The sequence below is a fragment of the Arachis hypogaea genome, chromosome 12 (assembly GCF_003086295.3).
Source record: "Arachis hypogaea cultivar Tifrunner chromosome 12, arahy.Tifrunner.gnm2.J5K5, whole genome shotgun sequence".
Taxonomy (NCBI): Eukaryota; Viridiplantae; Streptophyta; class Magnoliopsida; order Fabales; family Fabaceae; genus Arachis; species Arachis hypogaea.
The window spans coordinates 22,873,683-22,890,027 of NC_092047.1; the positions used below are offsets into that span (position 1 = coordinate 22,873,683).

Genomic DNA, 16,345 nt, shown 5'->3' on the forward strand with positions numbered 1-16,345 from the left:
TTTGCGTTTCTCCTCCTTTTTCTTCGCGTGTTTCATCTTCATCGTCGTTTTTTTTATTATTGTTGTTATTGCTGCATTTTTTTCCTCCTTCTCTTTCTATTGATTTTGCAACATTATGTATTTTTTCCTTCTTTGTTTGATTTTTTCTTCTCAAGATGAATTATGAGAATATGAAATAAGAAGATGAAGAAGAAGAAGCAGCAGAAGATGAGGAGGAGGAAGAGGAAGAGTTTTGAATTATGCAGAACTTATCAGCACACATACCCAAAAAATTCTTAAACAATACACCCAAATATCTTCATGTTACACCAAAATTTGGTGCAAATACAAAAAAATGTTTCCTCTAATGCTGTATTTTTCTTCCTTTTTTCCTTATTTTTTTTCTTTCTTTTAGTTGAACGAAAGTAAGTTCATTCTCTTCCAAGTAGTTTTGTATCATTATATGTTTTTTTCTTCTTTGTTTGATTTTTTTTTGTTTTTATTCTTGTTAAAAGAGTAAAACAAGAATAAACTTGAGAAGATAAAATAAGAAAAAAATATGAATAAGAAAAAAAAATGATGATGATGAAAAAGAAGAAGAAGATGCAGCAAAAAATAAAGAGGAGGGAGAAGAAGAGTTTTGAATTATGCAGAATTTATTAGCACACATACACCAAAAATTCTTACAGAATACATCCAAATATCTTTGTGTTACACCTAAATATCTTTGTGTTACATCCAAATACGGAAAAATATTTTCTTTAATGCAGAACTTTTACATTACATTCAATTCAAACCATCAACGATGAACAACAATTTTTACAAACAAAAACATTATTCACCTACATAATTATAAACTACTAACGAAAACATTAACTAGAATCGAATCACACCTTAGCCACTTGATTGGATTCAAAATAATCAATTTCGTTCTAGTTCAATTGATAATCTGAACTTGAATTATTCATTATCTTTAAGAACGAGATAACTGATGATGAAGGAGAAGGAGGAAAAGGAAGGAGGAAAAGAAATTCCAATGAAAAAAGGAGGAGGAAGAAAAGGAGGAGGAGGAGGAAGAGATGGTATTGGTGAGAGAGTAAAACAAGAAAAAACTTGGGAAGGTAAAACAAAAAAGAAAAGATGAATAAGAAAAAAAGAAGAAGAAGACGGTGATGATGATGAAAAAAAGAAACAGCAGCAGAAGATGTGGAGGAGGAAAAGGAAAAGTTTTGAATTATGCAGAACTTATTAGCACATATACACAGAAAATTCTTAAACAATACACCCAAATATTTTCATGTTACACCCAAATTTGCTGCAAATACAGAAAAACTTTTTTCTCTAATACTACATTTTTTTCTCCTTTTTTTTCTTTCTTTCTTTCTTTCTTTCTTTTAGTTAAATAAATGTAAGTTCATCATCTTCCAAGTAATTTTGTACCATTATGTGTTTCTTCTTCTTCTTTATTTGATTTTTTTTGTTTTTATTCTTGTTAAAAGAGTAAAACAAGAAGAAACTTGAGAAGATAAAATAAGAAAAAAAGATGAATAAAAAAAAGAGGATGATGACGATGATGATAATGAAAAAGAAGAAGATGAAGTATCAGAAGATGAGGAGGAGGGAGAAGAAGAGTTTTGAATTATGCAGAATTTATCAGTACACATACACAAAAAATTCTTAAAGAATACACCCAAATATCTTCGTATTACACCCAAATATCTCTGTGTTATACCCAAATTTGCTGCAAATACAAAAAAATATTTTCTTTAATGCAGAACTTTTACATTATATTCAATTCAAACCATCAACGATGAAATATTATTCACCTACAGAATCATAAACTACTAACGAAAAAATTAACTTGAATCGAACCGCACGTCAGCTACTTGATTGGATTCAAAACAATAATTAATTTTGTTTTGGTTCAATTGACAATCTGAACTTGAATTATTCATTATTTTTAACAATGAGATAACTGATGGTGGAGAAGAAAGAGAAAAAGAAAAGAGGAAAAGAAATTCCAATGAAAAAAGAAGGAAAAAGAGAAGGAGGACCAGGAGGAGGAGGAGGTGGTGTTGGTGGTGACAATAACGAGAGAGAAAAATAATGAAGAACGTGCAGTAACGGCACGAAGAAAAACGTGCGCGCGTGAATATACATGACTTGTATGGGAAAAATGCTTGTATGTGGAGAATAATTATTCTTTTAATATGTATGTTAGAGATTTTATGTGTATATAAATTATATTTTTTATTTTTTTTCTAAAGATAAGATATATATGTAGATTATGTTAAATTTGTATTTAGATTGTGTTTTAACTTTTGACATGATAAATTTAGTTTAATTGTATTAGATTATATTATGATTGTGTTAATATTTTTTAAAAAAATTTTAAATACTAATATCTATATACTGACAAATATTTGATCCACCCCTTCTACGAAAAAATTAAACAAAAACAAATAATAGAGATGATATTTGTATTTCTTTGTCTTCATCTTTTCTCTCCTATTAGTGATATTTATCGTTGTCTTTAGTTGTTATTTTACTCTGGATTTGTTGTGTCTATTTCTGCTTATTAATGCTAATGGTGAGAACTTGATATTAGAAGGATAGAGGAATTGGATAGATTAAAAAATATTGAGTAGGGCACCTTTATGATTTTTGTGATAATCTAACAGAAAAAGCAAATATACAATGGTTAGTGAGTTTCGGATAGGATTAACGAGTTTAGTCCAATGACCAAAATAAAAAAGGGTAGTGGAGGCCGGGAGTTGGTGATGAGAAAGAGAAAGAGAGGGGGGAGGGAGGGAATAATTGGTGATGATAATGTAAGGGTTAGCAAATGTTGTCGGAAGTTCGAATCTCGTCTTGTGTATGCAGTAATCTATTGGCTAGCGGCAAACCCTTAAATGAAACTCAGTACCGCTGCGGATTAGCCCTTAACCTATCGGGTTGAGAAATACCGTGAGAAACAAAAAAAAAAGTATTGACAGTAGTAGGAGAGGATTTTTTTAATTTTTGTTTCAAGATAAAATTGTCTAAGAATTATTATTTTTTGTGAAAAGAATAATTTTAAATTGTTTTGTAACGTTGGTTGAAGATGATATTAATAAAAAAAAATTGAGGAGAATTTTAATTTTAACCTAAAATATTAAAAATAAAAAAGTACCTAATCCTATTGAGTTGTAACAAATTTTTTCATTGAATGAACAATACATTAGAAAAAAAAAATTCAAATTAGTACCTTGTTCGTCTCCATAATTATTATTTAGAAAACCACCGAAATACAAACATATGAAATGTAGAGCAAGTCATTCTAGTAGAAAAAGAGATGAATGTAAATTAGTAATAAAACATCACAATGTATATATCATAGGTTTGGTGCTCAGAATTCATTTCGATAAATTGTATTTAAAAAAGAGGGTAAAAAACCCAAATGAGCCAAGAAGAGCTCATTTTTACTCAAATCCGCCAAAATAAATTTTGATACATCAATCCACCAGAACACATTTTTATATAATTCGAATCAATAGGATTCGAATTAGCTTTGCACATAATTCGAATTAAATCAATTCGAATTATGACCAAATACTCTTTCCACGTAGTTCGAATCAATTAGATTCGAATTAAGCATGCAAGGTTCGAATTATATCAATTTGAATTACATAGAGCACGTGGTTTAGGGGAGTTCGAATCGAGTTGATTCGAATTACTTTCATATTGCAATTCAAAATAATTCGAAATGTATCAAAGTCTTTAAAAAATATTTGTATAAAAAAATTTTAAAAATATAAATTAAAAAAATAAGTATTTTTTATTAAAAAATTTAAAATGCAGAATGTAATTACTAAAACATAGTTACGTAAGTCATTATTATTATTTTATATAATAATATAAATATTAAATATGTTAATATTAAAAAATAAATGATTTTTAAAAAATAGATATAGTGGTAATTATATAAAATCTAATTTAAAAGATACAAAGACTCGAGAGTATAATATTAAATTGGTTTAGTAAAAAATATTAGTAAGCTAAATAATTAAGACATAAATTTATTACATAATAAAAAATAGGTGAATTCTACTCTACCATTTCTAAAATAAAGGGTAAATTACCTCTTGTGACATATACCGTGATTATTCATAAATTATTCTTCTACCAGAGTTCCAAGATTTACATTATCTTCTCTTTTTTTTTTCAATTGATGCGATGTTTCTCTTGAAACTTGATAGTAATGTCATTTTCATAATCTGCACCAAATACACCTCTTCTTCTCCAATTTTAAAACCATAATTCCTCTCAAATCCAATCACCATTTCCAATAAATTAGGTTAGAATTTTGAATTTGTTCGTATGCTTTCAATCTCCCATTTCAACGAGCACATCTATTAATTTTTCAGCTCTCTTCTTCTTAAGATTTTCTTCCTAGTATTTTTCTTAAAATTCAGTCAGATCAACAATGATATTCCTCTTCAGATAACCAACCCTCGTACCCTTTTATAACTATATAACAAAAACAAACTAAAATATTAGTTAATCATAAAAACAATGAGTCAATAATTATCATCTTAGGATTTTTATTATCTGAATAATAATTGAAAAATAATTTAAGAGCAATTAAAGATAAAAAAATAAAATAAAGTACCTTGGTGTCTCTTTTCACACACCAATTACTATCATTTTTAACTAATATATCACAAATTTCTATCAGTTTTTGAGCTCTCTCGTTTTTAGGATTTTCTAGCGACCGTATTAGAGATATCAATTAAATTTGACGATCTCATTCGAACTTTGAAACTCTGGTTGAACGATAATTTATCAATAATCACTGTATATGCCACAAAGGATAATTACTTTGAATTACAATATGAAAGTAATTCGAATCAACTCAACTCAAACTCCCCTAAGCCACGTGCTCTATGTAATTCGAATTGATATAATTCGAACCTTGCATGCCTAATTCGAATCTAATTGATTCGAACTACGTGGGAAGAGTATTTGGTCATAATTCGAATTGAATCAATTCGAATTATGTGCAAAGTTAATTCGAATCCTATTGATTCGAATTATATAAAAATGTGTTCTGGTAGATTGATGTATTAAAATTTGTTTTGGCGGATTTGAGTAAAAATGAGCTCTCCTTGGCTCATTTGGGTTTTTTACCCTAAAAAAGATGAAGATAACAATTCATTTTACCCCAAAGAAATTGTATTTTAAAAAAAAAAAATTATAAATAAAAAGGCAGTTAACCTAGGTGAATAATTCCCGGCGAATTTGCTTTTTGAAATTTCATCTTTTTTAAAAAAAAGGTAATTCTTCTGCGAATTTATCTTTTTGAAAATAAAAGAAAATTAAATTTCACACGAATAAATTTAGCTTTTGCAAATTAAATAAAAAAAATTATAATTCGTCTCTGACAAATTCTATTTATCCCAGTATTTATGTAAATCACAAAAGTTTCCATCTTTGAAGATTTTATCTCCTAATAAATAATATAAATTTTTTTTAACCTACACTTAAATCCTAGTTTAAAATCAATTTCTTTTATATAGTTCTTTGGTTTTGTAAACGAATAGTGTTTTATTGACACAATTTATATTATTTTAGTGGTTCGTCATTTTAAATTATAGATACACTATTTTTATTTTAAGACAATTTCGTGATAACATATATTTTAGGGCAATTTATCTTAATAAATTAAGAGCATTTTAATATTACGCAGATCTCTCAAACGATAAGAGGTTATTTGAATGTCCTAAGTTACATTTTTATATAAATCGAATTTAATAAATTTGATTTATCCAAATACGTACTAAATCGAATTCATGAGATTCGAATTTCATGCAAATAGATTTCATGAATAAATCGAAGCTAATGACTTCGAATTAAACAACTATGCTAAATCAAAACAAAAGGATTTGATTTATATATGCTAGTAAATCGAAACCATTCAATTCGATTTATATTTTTACATAATATTTTAGGTAAAACGAATCCATTCGAATCGATTTAGTATGTATGGCACTACATGATTAAATCGAATGCACTTAATTCGATTTAGTATGTTTGCTTGGTTTGTCCTAGTAGGCAGGGTGAACACCAAAGAACGGCTAAGTCGGATCGAGATTATTAGTCATTAGGATGATAAGAGCCGTGTTCTATGTAACAAGGATGTTGAGCAGGTCCATCACTTGTTTCTTGGCTGTGATTTTTCTTGGCAGGTGTGGAGTGCATGGATATCTATGTTTGACCGGCTCTAGGTCTTCTCGGAGTTAGTGAAGGATCATTTCTTGAGTTGGACAGATGAGCCGCGAAGAAAAGAAGATCGAAAACAGCGTTTAAGGTGTTTTTGTGCGATTATTTGACACATTTGGATGGAGCGAAATAGGAGGATATTTCAGAACCAAAAGAAAGGCGTAGAAGATATCATCACAATGACTATCCTTAGCTGCGACGAGTGGAAACGTGTGCATCCCTAGGGTTGTTGATGGCTATGCCGGAGATGACGCGGGGATTTCGTTTCTTTGTTCAAGGAGTTTATGGGAGTTGCCTGTTTTTGTTTTGTTTGATACTGTTTGCTCCACTCTAATGTGTTGAGCTCTTTTACTTTCAAAAAAAATATTACTGACGTCTTTTTTTATTATTTTATCACCGTTTAGCATACACTTTTTTTTTATCTATTATTTCATCAAATTTCAATAAGTGTCCATCATGTATGTCTTTGTATTTTATATCAATTTTAAATTTATAGATTTTCTACTTTATAAAAAGTAGTGATAATGAGTAGAAATAGTATCATTTATATAAATACTTAAAATAAAAAAATTAGGTTAAAAGTATAATTTAGACTTTAAAATAAGTTAAACAATATTTATACACAATTGCATAACGATTAATTTAGTATTTAATTTTTAATGTATATATAATATTTTTACTATTAAATACTAAATTAATCGTTATGCAATTGTGTATAAATATTGTTTAACTTATTTTAAAGTCTAAATTATACTTTTAACTTAATTTTTTTATTTTAAGTATTTATATAAATGATACTATTTCTATTCATTATCACTATTTTTTATAAAATAGAAAATCTATAAATCTAAAATTGATATTTTTTTGGTGTCTAATCTAAAATTGATATAAAGTAAAAATATTATATATAAAATATCATATAGAAAATACAAAGACATACACGATGGATACTCAATGCAATTTGATGAAATAATAGATAAAAAGAAAAATGTACTTATGAAAATTGTACGTGAAATAGTGATCAAATAGAAAAAAAGACGTCAGTAATATATAATCGAATTAAGTGCATTCGATTTAATAATGGAGTGTCTTACATACTAAATCAATCCTAGTGGTATGGTTTTACCTGAAATGTTACATAAAGGTATAAATCGAATTGAATGGATTCGATTTACTAGTATATATAAATCGAATTTTTTTGTTTCGATTTAGCATGGTTGTTTAATTCAAAGTCATTATTAGCTTCGATTTATTCATAGAATCCATTTGCATGCAATTCAAATTCCATGAGTTCAATTTAGTATGTATTTAGCTAAGTCGAATTTATTAAATTTAATTTATATAAAAATACAACTTGGGATATTCAAGTAGCTTTTTACAATTTAAAAGATTTACGTAATATTAGAATGCTCTTAGTTTATTAAGATAAATTGCCCTATATCTTATTTAAGAATAATATGATAAAATTTATATAATAATAATCAATTTCAGTTAATATTATAACAAGTTATTAAACTTTACTAAAAAAATTTTGTTAAGTTAGAATTTTGAATATTTTTTTAATTGAATTCAAATGCTATTGTTTTTAAAATTTTAGATATTTTTTTAATACTGAATGTTTGACTATAATATTATATTAGTTTTTAAAAGTTTTTTTTTTATTTTTTAGTTTTAGATTTTTTTTTTAATTTTTTTATCATACACTCTAATCTAATATGCAAAAAATTAATTTTTTGTGAATCTAATAGATACCTGCCAATTTTAACTTTTAATACTTATTTAGACCGTGGAAAGAATTAATCACTCCACTAAATAAAGTTGAATATTTTTTTTTTATTTATGAAAAAACATGTCTTTTTTATTCCTATATTTATTACATGATCTATTAAGGTTAATTTTTTTGTATATTAAAAAAAATCTTAGTATAATACTTAATTATTAAATTTTATGATGTTTTTTATAATTATGGAAACAGTACAATACACCTTTTATATAATTAAGTATTACACTAAAATTATACCAATACTTAAAAAAATAAACGATCTATTGACTCTATTTTCAATTGACAATCTCATGAGCAGACAGCAGCGCCTTAATTGACCTAAGACAAACTGAAATATCTTGTGTTTCCACTTCCAATTCCGATTCCACTTCCACAGTATGTGGGTCTCTGTCTCTGTAACACAAAAAAAAAAAAAAAAAAGAATTTAGAAGGCGAAATATGAGAAAACATATATTTAAAAAAAAAAAAACTACTTTAAGAAAAGTAGTACAAAGAAGTTAAGGCAAAGACATTGATGTTGGCGCACAAACCAGACATGTGGGGTCCACACATTTCTTTCCTCAACCTCTTCAATGTTCCTCTCTCTCTCTCTCTCCCCTTCATCCTCAGTTCCTCACACACCTATGACCTAACCAATTCTCATTTCTCTTCATTCATTCCTACTCAAGCAATCCTCCCCAAAAAAAAAAACACTTTTTTTCCCCTTACACCTTCATATTCTCATCCTCTCTTTTACATACACACCCCATCATCTTCTCCTTCTTCAATCTTGTTATTGAATCCATTAAGTTTCTACTTTTGTAAAATTCTGATGCAGGGTGTTACTATTATTCCTACTGGCGGTAGTGGTGGTGGTTCCACCATGTCTTCTACTTTGTCAAAGGAAGACACGAACTTGGTTCTTTCTTCTGAGGACTCTTCTTGCCCTGAAGATTCTGAGTTGCTTGAACTTGGTCTTGGATTAGGCCTATCTCATCATCATAAACCTGCTCCTAAATCACACAGTCATCATCATCATCATGCTAGAATTTTGACTGCTAAGGATTTTCCTTCTTCAGCTTCAGCTTCTTCATCATCTTCATCTTCACCTCCTTCTTCTTCTTTGAGCAGGGTAAACAACACCACCACCACCTCCACTTCTGGCACCAAGAGAACTGCTGAGTCTGTTGCTGCTGCTAATAATGGACCTAGGTAAATTAATTCAATCTTGGATTTACTTCTAAGGGTATCAGTAATTTTTCTGTGTTCAATGGTCTATGATTTAATCATAGGTCTTGAATATAAACACAATTTTTTTTTGTTGAGAATTTAGAATTTTGAGTTAGTAGGATACATGGCTGGTTTTTATCTATAAATAATAATGTTTTGTATATAATTGTGGTTTGAATTTGGTTTTTGTGATTCTGTCCAAAATTCAGACCTTTTTACTATGGATATTTGAATCATATAATGTTAATTTGTGGCAAGAAATTTAGAATTTTGATTCTTATTACCTGACTTTGTTATGTGAAGAGAGAAATTGGTACATATAATTGAATGATTGAGGATGTGTTAAAATTCTATCAGTTTCAGTTTAACTGTTTGTGTGGATAAGAATCATGATGAGATGATTCCTTTCCAAGAAATTCAATTTGCTTGGATGAGCTCGGAAAGATTCATGTTTTAAGGGGTTAGTTAAGCAAAGAACATAATTTGGGACTTACTAATTGAGTTAAATTCTTATATCTCATTATGAGATTACCAACTAAACATTCATGATCCATGTTATAAAGATCTGATAAATGTTTACATTGGTTGTAGATTCCTAAAACCATTGGTCACTTTTTCTAACTCGAGATTTGCTATGTAAATGATTTATGATAGGACACTATAGTATGACTCAATTCATCCTACGTAGCTGTTCCGGCTAGCGCGACCAGATTTAAGTGTTATTGATGTTTTAGTATTATGAAGTTACCATTTGTAGCAGGTTTTCGCTGTCAATCTTTTGTTTCTCAATTGCTGCAACCCACAAGAGGGTTTAGTAAATAGTGACCCTGAATCTTGATAATAGGTTGATACCTGATCCATTTCAGTTTGTAAAATTATACAATGTGAACATTTTCATCTAATTTGACTTAATAGTTTCTTTAGAATTAGATTCAGGTGTTATCTAACAAAATGGAACATAGCAGACAAAGACTTTCAAGATCCAATCACAAGAGGAACCAATCAGATTTTTATTTATTTATTTGTTTTCAGGGTGATTAAATTCACCTTCACGTGGCACTTCAGACACTGTTTTGTTCTTTATTCAGTCATTTTGTAGATTTATTATTCTTCCTTTCAATGTTTATCCGAAAGAATTGGTTGACATGTTACTATATCTTAACAAGTTTACCATTTACATGAAACTTTGTCATACTTGTCATGTTTGCACTTTAACATTTATTACAAAATTTCGTTATTATTTCTTTGCTGATGCGGTTGTGATCTCTATTGGCATTGAATTTTCACTAAACAGTCCGGTAGTTGGATGGCCTCCCCTCAGAAGACCATACAGAGTGAATAGCTTTAATCATTCAAAATCGCCAGCCACCGAGGTGTTCAACTCGAATTCTGAGAAGAGTAAGAGCAGCGAAACTGATGTGCTAAGGAAGAATGCTGATAATACCAATGGTAATAACAACAACATTGATACCAAAGAAAAAAGAAACTTCCGGAGTTCCTTGTTTGTCAAGGTAAATATGGACGGAATAGCAATTGGAAGGAAGGTCGATTTGAGTGTCCATAGTTCTTATGAAACCTTAGCTCAAACATTGGAGGATATGTTTAGAGAATCAACTACAGCAATCACTTTCAATGGTGAGTTATTTTTTTCTCCTGTTTTTTTTGTTTTACAGATTTTAGTTGTCTTTTATAACTCATAATCACCAAGATTATTTCGTGTTTAATGATCGCCTAGATTTCAGCTGCATGGTGAAGTTATGTTTACTTGGCATCAGATGATAATTACTTCTTGCTGCCTCTATTCTTAACTTCGCAAAATCTAGGGAATATGTTGTGATTACCTCAAAATGATAGTCAGAAAATTAATGTAAAATTTTGGAAACTATAAAATGTGTTCTTCAGACATAACTGTTGCTGTCTTTTTCCTCCCATTCGCATCATATTGAGAACTTGATATGTTCTTTTCGCTCGTATTATTCAACCATATTTCTTTATCATGATGCAACAACACTTGAAAAATCCATGAATGGCAGCTTATATTTCTAAGATTCTCTAAAGAAAAATTGCCATTTCAACAGTTTACATGAACATCTGTGGTACCTTATATTCGAAGCAACTACTTTTTTCTCTTCAAAATGCTTAAAATGTATGACATGTCAGCAAAGCAATTCCTGTGCATTCTTGTATTTTAAGTTTCTACTTTCAAGTTTCGATGTTTTCTATTCCATTTTTCTCCCATGATGGTATTGTTATCATTGTTGATAGGATCAAACGGAGAAGACTTCGGTATTCTTGTTGGAGGAGATCAACACTCAAAATTGCTGGATGGATCTTCGAAGTTTGTGCTAACTTATGAAGACAAGGATGGAGATTGGATGCTTGTTGGAGATGTTCCTTGGGGGTAAGTATTTTTTGTCCATACTACTGGAATTAGATTTTAGTATCAAATCTATTATCTTAACATTGATTCTGTGTTTTCTGTTTCCAAAAGTTTTGTTTTTGTTTTCATTTTCTGATTTTCATATTTTCCTTCACGAAATCCTACCATTACATGTAATGTTTGATTTGGTCAGGCCGTCCCATGATGAGCACTCAGTTTCATTGTTGGGAGATTTTGTCGAATTTCTTTAGTCAATACTTGATAGCTGTTTAGTTCTGTCAATAGGGGACTATCTTGAAATTGAATCAAGGATCTGGTTTATGCTTGAGAATCTCTATATTCTTATACCTCTCAATGTGTAGGCACATTGGTTCCCTTAATTGCATGATGTAAACTTTTATATGCTTTATTAATATAAGTTTTCTCAAATATGTTGTAATCAGGATGTTCCTTAGCTCAGTGAGGAGGCTTAGAATCATGAGAACATCTGAGGCCAATGGAAATGGACTTGGTAAGCAAAAGCATTATTGCTTATAATAACCAAACACAGCAATCATTTAATTTGCTCAAAATATTCTCTCTTTTGCTAAGATAGTTATATATTTTGCAGCACCAATGTTGGAAGAAAAGAACTGCAGACAGAAAAGCAAGCCCATATAGCTATTGCTTAAATGGCTAAAAAGGACACACACCTTAAAAGTAGCACACAACATAGAAGATGAAGAAAACAGAGAGAAAAAAAAAAGTAAAGGGATATTTTACTTTTTTTCCTTTTCCTTTTTTTCTTTTTTTTTTTTAAAGTTTCCATGGTATATTTGTCACTGCCTCGATAGTGTGATCTTCACTAAAAAAAGGGGCACAGAAGGCATAATAGATTTTCATGTAATAGCAAAAAAGATACTGGTCATACAAGTCATATCATATATTGTTTTCTTATTTTGCTGTAAATGTGGATGCTAGCGTTCTGAGCCATCAATTTTGATTGAACTTTTTGTCCTTCACTTGCTATATACTATATAGTAAGTCAAGAATTCCATTTAAGAAAGAGAAAAAGAAAAGCACTTGTTTTTCAGAAGGTCTAATTTTTTTATTGGACCATAACCCAAAAATAAAGTTAAAATGATAATGCAAGAAAGCACCACACAAAAGCATTTTATGGTGGTGTTAGCTTTTAGACAAAGTTAAAATGTGTGTTGAGCATTGCTTGAGATCAAATTGTGGTCAAGAACTTGAGGCACAAGCCATCATGCATGTGGGTCTCTAAGAAGAAAGAAAGATATGATGCATGCTGAGAATTTTTGACTTTCCAACCACTTATGGGTATTGTGTGGCACTAATTTTGATGCAGATACCGTTTCATTAACACAAGAATAAATTTAGGCTAATTTTTTTTATATTGGTTAAATATATGTGTAATACATTGTTATTGGAAGATTTGGTATTTTTTTTTTTGATACGGTGTTTTATTTAAATCGGTATTTTTTTTTATTTTTTAAAATAAAATCGGACGGTCCGATTTTAACATTAATTTTTTTTTTATTTTTGAAATCACAAATCGGACCGTCCAATTTGTGATAGTTGGTTTAAAAAATGAAACAAATCGGAGGCACCGAGTTGTTTAAACCATACCAGCGTAAAACTCATGTCTTCTCACATCATTGTGAGATACACTCCTCTCTCTCTCACATGAAAAAAGAAAAAGCGATAAATTTATGGCTCATTTTTTTCATTATGGGTTTGGTATTGGTGTTGTCCAATAAAATGGATGCATGACCAATATTTCCCCTGCTATGGAAGTTACTCAAAACGTGGGTTACGTTTAGCTTTGTTTTTATTTATTTTATTTTTTTTAGAGAAAAAGACGGCTGATTTTTATGGTAATGGAAAGTATGAGTGTGTAGTCATCTATTATGGGGTATGGGTGTGCTTCACCATAATGTGGGGCAGCTTTATGTGATATTAGACAGGAACAATTCGGACCACACGAATTGCTATGAATAAAATATATGGTGCAAATCGGACGGTCCGATTTGCTAGGTGGGAAAATTTGAATTTCGGATGGTGCAATTCAGACCGTCCGTTTTGTTTTGTTTTTTTAATAAATAGGAAAATCAAATCGTAGGGTCCGATTTGATTATTATAAGATTTTTTGAACGAGTTTGAACAACTCGTAAGGTCCGATCTGTGGGGTTATATGTATATAAAAATGTGTAACTCATAGATAAGGCAGAGAGCGTCTTCTTCCCCACACTGTATGTTCTTCTACGTTTTTATACTTCTTCTGGTTCTTTTTTCTTTCTTATGAGGTTAACAAAAATTGATTGTGAGGGTTCTGTTTTTGTTTAGGTTGTTGAGGGAAATGGATGATAGAGTTCTTTTAAAAGTATATTATTTTGGTCAGATTTTGTTAGAAATATCTGAAGGAGTAAAATTTATTTGTGAAAATTGTAAGACCCAGAACCTTTGAAAAGTCTTTTTATGATCAAGTCTCAAATCATATAATTATTTATAGCTTTAATTTCAGAAATTATTTTATTAAAGATAATTAAGACAAGTTTTGATTTATTGAATTTGAGATAAGTTATGATTATTATCCAATTTTATAATTATTGAATTATTTTCTATATTTAAACCACAAAGTTGGTGGTTGTGAAATAATAAGGATTTTTATATGATTTTGGATTAAATAATTAATATTTTAAATATTAATACTGTTACTTTTGGAAAATAAAAGATTTAATTATATTATTTCTAATTATTTTGATTTGGACATTTTATGAAAAATAATTTATAAAATTGGTGAGCAAATAATATTTTCTATATGCAATTAGTGTTGGATTTAATGTGGGCTTCAATTACTATATTATCCACAATTTTATTTAAAATTACAAAAATGTCTCTAACCCTAATTTTTGAAAACGAAACTCTAATTCCTAACTCTCAGCCGCCACACCCCAACCCTTCCTTTGCCCCAACAGAACGCAGCAGCCCTCTTTTCTTCCCAGCAGAACGCAACACAGATTTGTGAACGAAAGAAAGATCCGGAAGGGAGAAGGAGGAAGGGCGGCGCTGGCGGGCGTCACTACCGCCGCGCCGCTTTGTTGCACCGAGGAGGGGGAACCGGAGACGTGGGGCTGTGCGGTGCCGGCAAGGAGTGCTGTCGCCGTTGCTGGCGCCGAGGAGAAGGAGAGACTGCGCGACAATGAAGGAAGGGGACGCGGGCCAGAGACGCGAGGAGCGCGACCCGCTGCGCCGCCGTGGATCCCTTGTCGTCGAGCTCGAAGGAGCAGGGGAGAACGACGTTGGGTTTGAAAGAGACAGAGGTGGTGCGGCGCCAGGGAGGAGGCGAGCTGTTCGCGCCACCCAGTCGCCGGTCCGTTGCCTCCATTTTCCGCCGCTGTACCACGGAGAGGAGAGAGCCGCACCGCACCTCAGTCACTGCTAACCCACCGAAGAAGCCGCCGATGTTCGTGCCTCCCGTCACCGTCAGCTGCGTCATCACCGCGCCTAGCCTCATCGCCGTTGACCTCCTCGCAGTCCACTGCCGCCGATTGAGCACCACGGAGGACAGAGAGCGCGCTCGATAAGTGAGAAGGGATGGAGGCTGGGCTGGGAGTCCAACCACCGTGTCCAGCCGGCGCCGCCGTCAGAAAGGGGTTTCGACCGCTGCAGGTGTCGCTGCCGAAAAAAGGGAGCTGCGTCTCTGTGATTCTGACTGCCGGGAGTGGTTCTGTGACTTCCGGGAGCACCGTCGGAGCTTCTGGCTGCTTTTGCCGTCGCTGGAAAATTCTATCGGTAAGGACTTTAAGTTGGTTCTCCTTTCTGTTGAGTTTCTGGTAACCTCATTGTCACTGCATATGGTTCAGGTCACCGCTGCTGCTTGAGGTAGCTGTCGGGCTGTCGCCGAACCGGTTCGAAGACCGCCGCTGTTTCGGTTTAGCCGTTCCTTCTTCGGTTCGGTAAGCGTTTCGATTTGAAAGCCCTTTTGTTACTGTTTTGTAATCTCACGCTGAGGTTTGTGGCGTTAATCGCTATAAGATTGAGTTTCGGTTGTTGTATGTTACGATTAGAGTTGCTGAGACTGTTGAGAAAACAAGTGGATCCGAGTTGTTGGTTGCCGTCAATTCGGGTTGAGGCGGAAAGGACTCTGTGACGCGTTTGGGTTATAGAATTTGCGTTTTGAGGTAGGGCGCTTTCCAAAAACTATGTTTTAAGTATTGGAATTATTACATATGGATACTGTTGTGAGATATTGTGTATTTGGTGATTGTATCTGCCTTATGTGTTATTTGATTGACTCGAGTGATTATGGACGTTGGTTTGGTTGAATTGTTGTGTGGCTTTGTGAAATGTAATGTTTTGAAGTGATTCTTTAAAGATTTGAAATCTGAGTTTAATCCGTTGAGGATTGATTTGATTTGAGTCAATTATTTGATGATGTGAAAAGTCGAATGCACTTTTGAATTCAGCCTGGTTTACTTTAATTGACTTGATCTTGGACAAATGATTTGTTATTGAACCGTTTCTTTAAAGCTTTGGAAATGAGTTAAATCGGTTGATATTGAGTTGATTTTGAAATGGTTTTCTTGAGATATGCCACTGAGGCGACTGTTGGATTTAGCTTGCTTTGAATTGATTTCTGGTTTTGAGCTGTTGAAAAGGAATGAGAAACGGTTTAGTTGGGACCCGAACTGGGTGGCAAAAGTCCAAGTTTTAGGAGAGGTGCTGCTGAA

At 31.7% G+C, this 16,345-nt stretch overlaps 1 protein-coding gene across 1 annotated transcript; it reads left to right on the forward strand.

The window, feature by feature from the left end:
* The first annotated feature begins 8,262 nt into the window (after window positions 1-8,262).
* LOC112727134 (auxin-responsive protein IAA10) lies at window positions 8,263-12,560 on the forward strand. The gene is made up of 5 exons (XM_025776777.3): window positions 8,263-9,214; window positions 10,527-10,867; window positions 11,498-11,633; window positions 12,056-12,123; window positions 12,223-12,560. The coding sequence occupies exons 1-5, from the start codon at window positions 8,538-8,540 to the stop codon at window positions 12,270-12,272; spliced, it is 1,272 nt and encodes a 423-aa protein (XP_025632562.1). The 5' UTR covers window positions 8,263-8,537; the 3' UTR covers window positions 12,273-12,560.
* Window positions 12,561-16,345: the final 3,785 nt, after the last annotated feature.

Coding starts and splice junctions, on each gene's coding strand:
- LOC112727134 (XM_025776777.3), top strand. CDS start 8,538: ATGTTGGCGCACAAACCAGACATGTGGGGTCCACACATTTCTTTCCTC. Junction 10,868..11,497: donor TACAGCAATCACTTTCAATG/GTGAGTTATTTT, acceptor CATTGTTGATAG/GATCAAACGGAGAAGACTTC. Junction 11,634..12,055: donor GTTGGAGATGTTCCTTGGGG/GTAAGTATTTTT, acceptor TGTTGTAATCAG/GATGTTCCTTAGCTCAGTGA.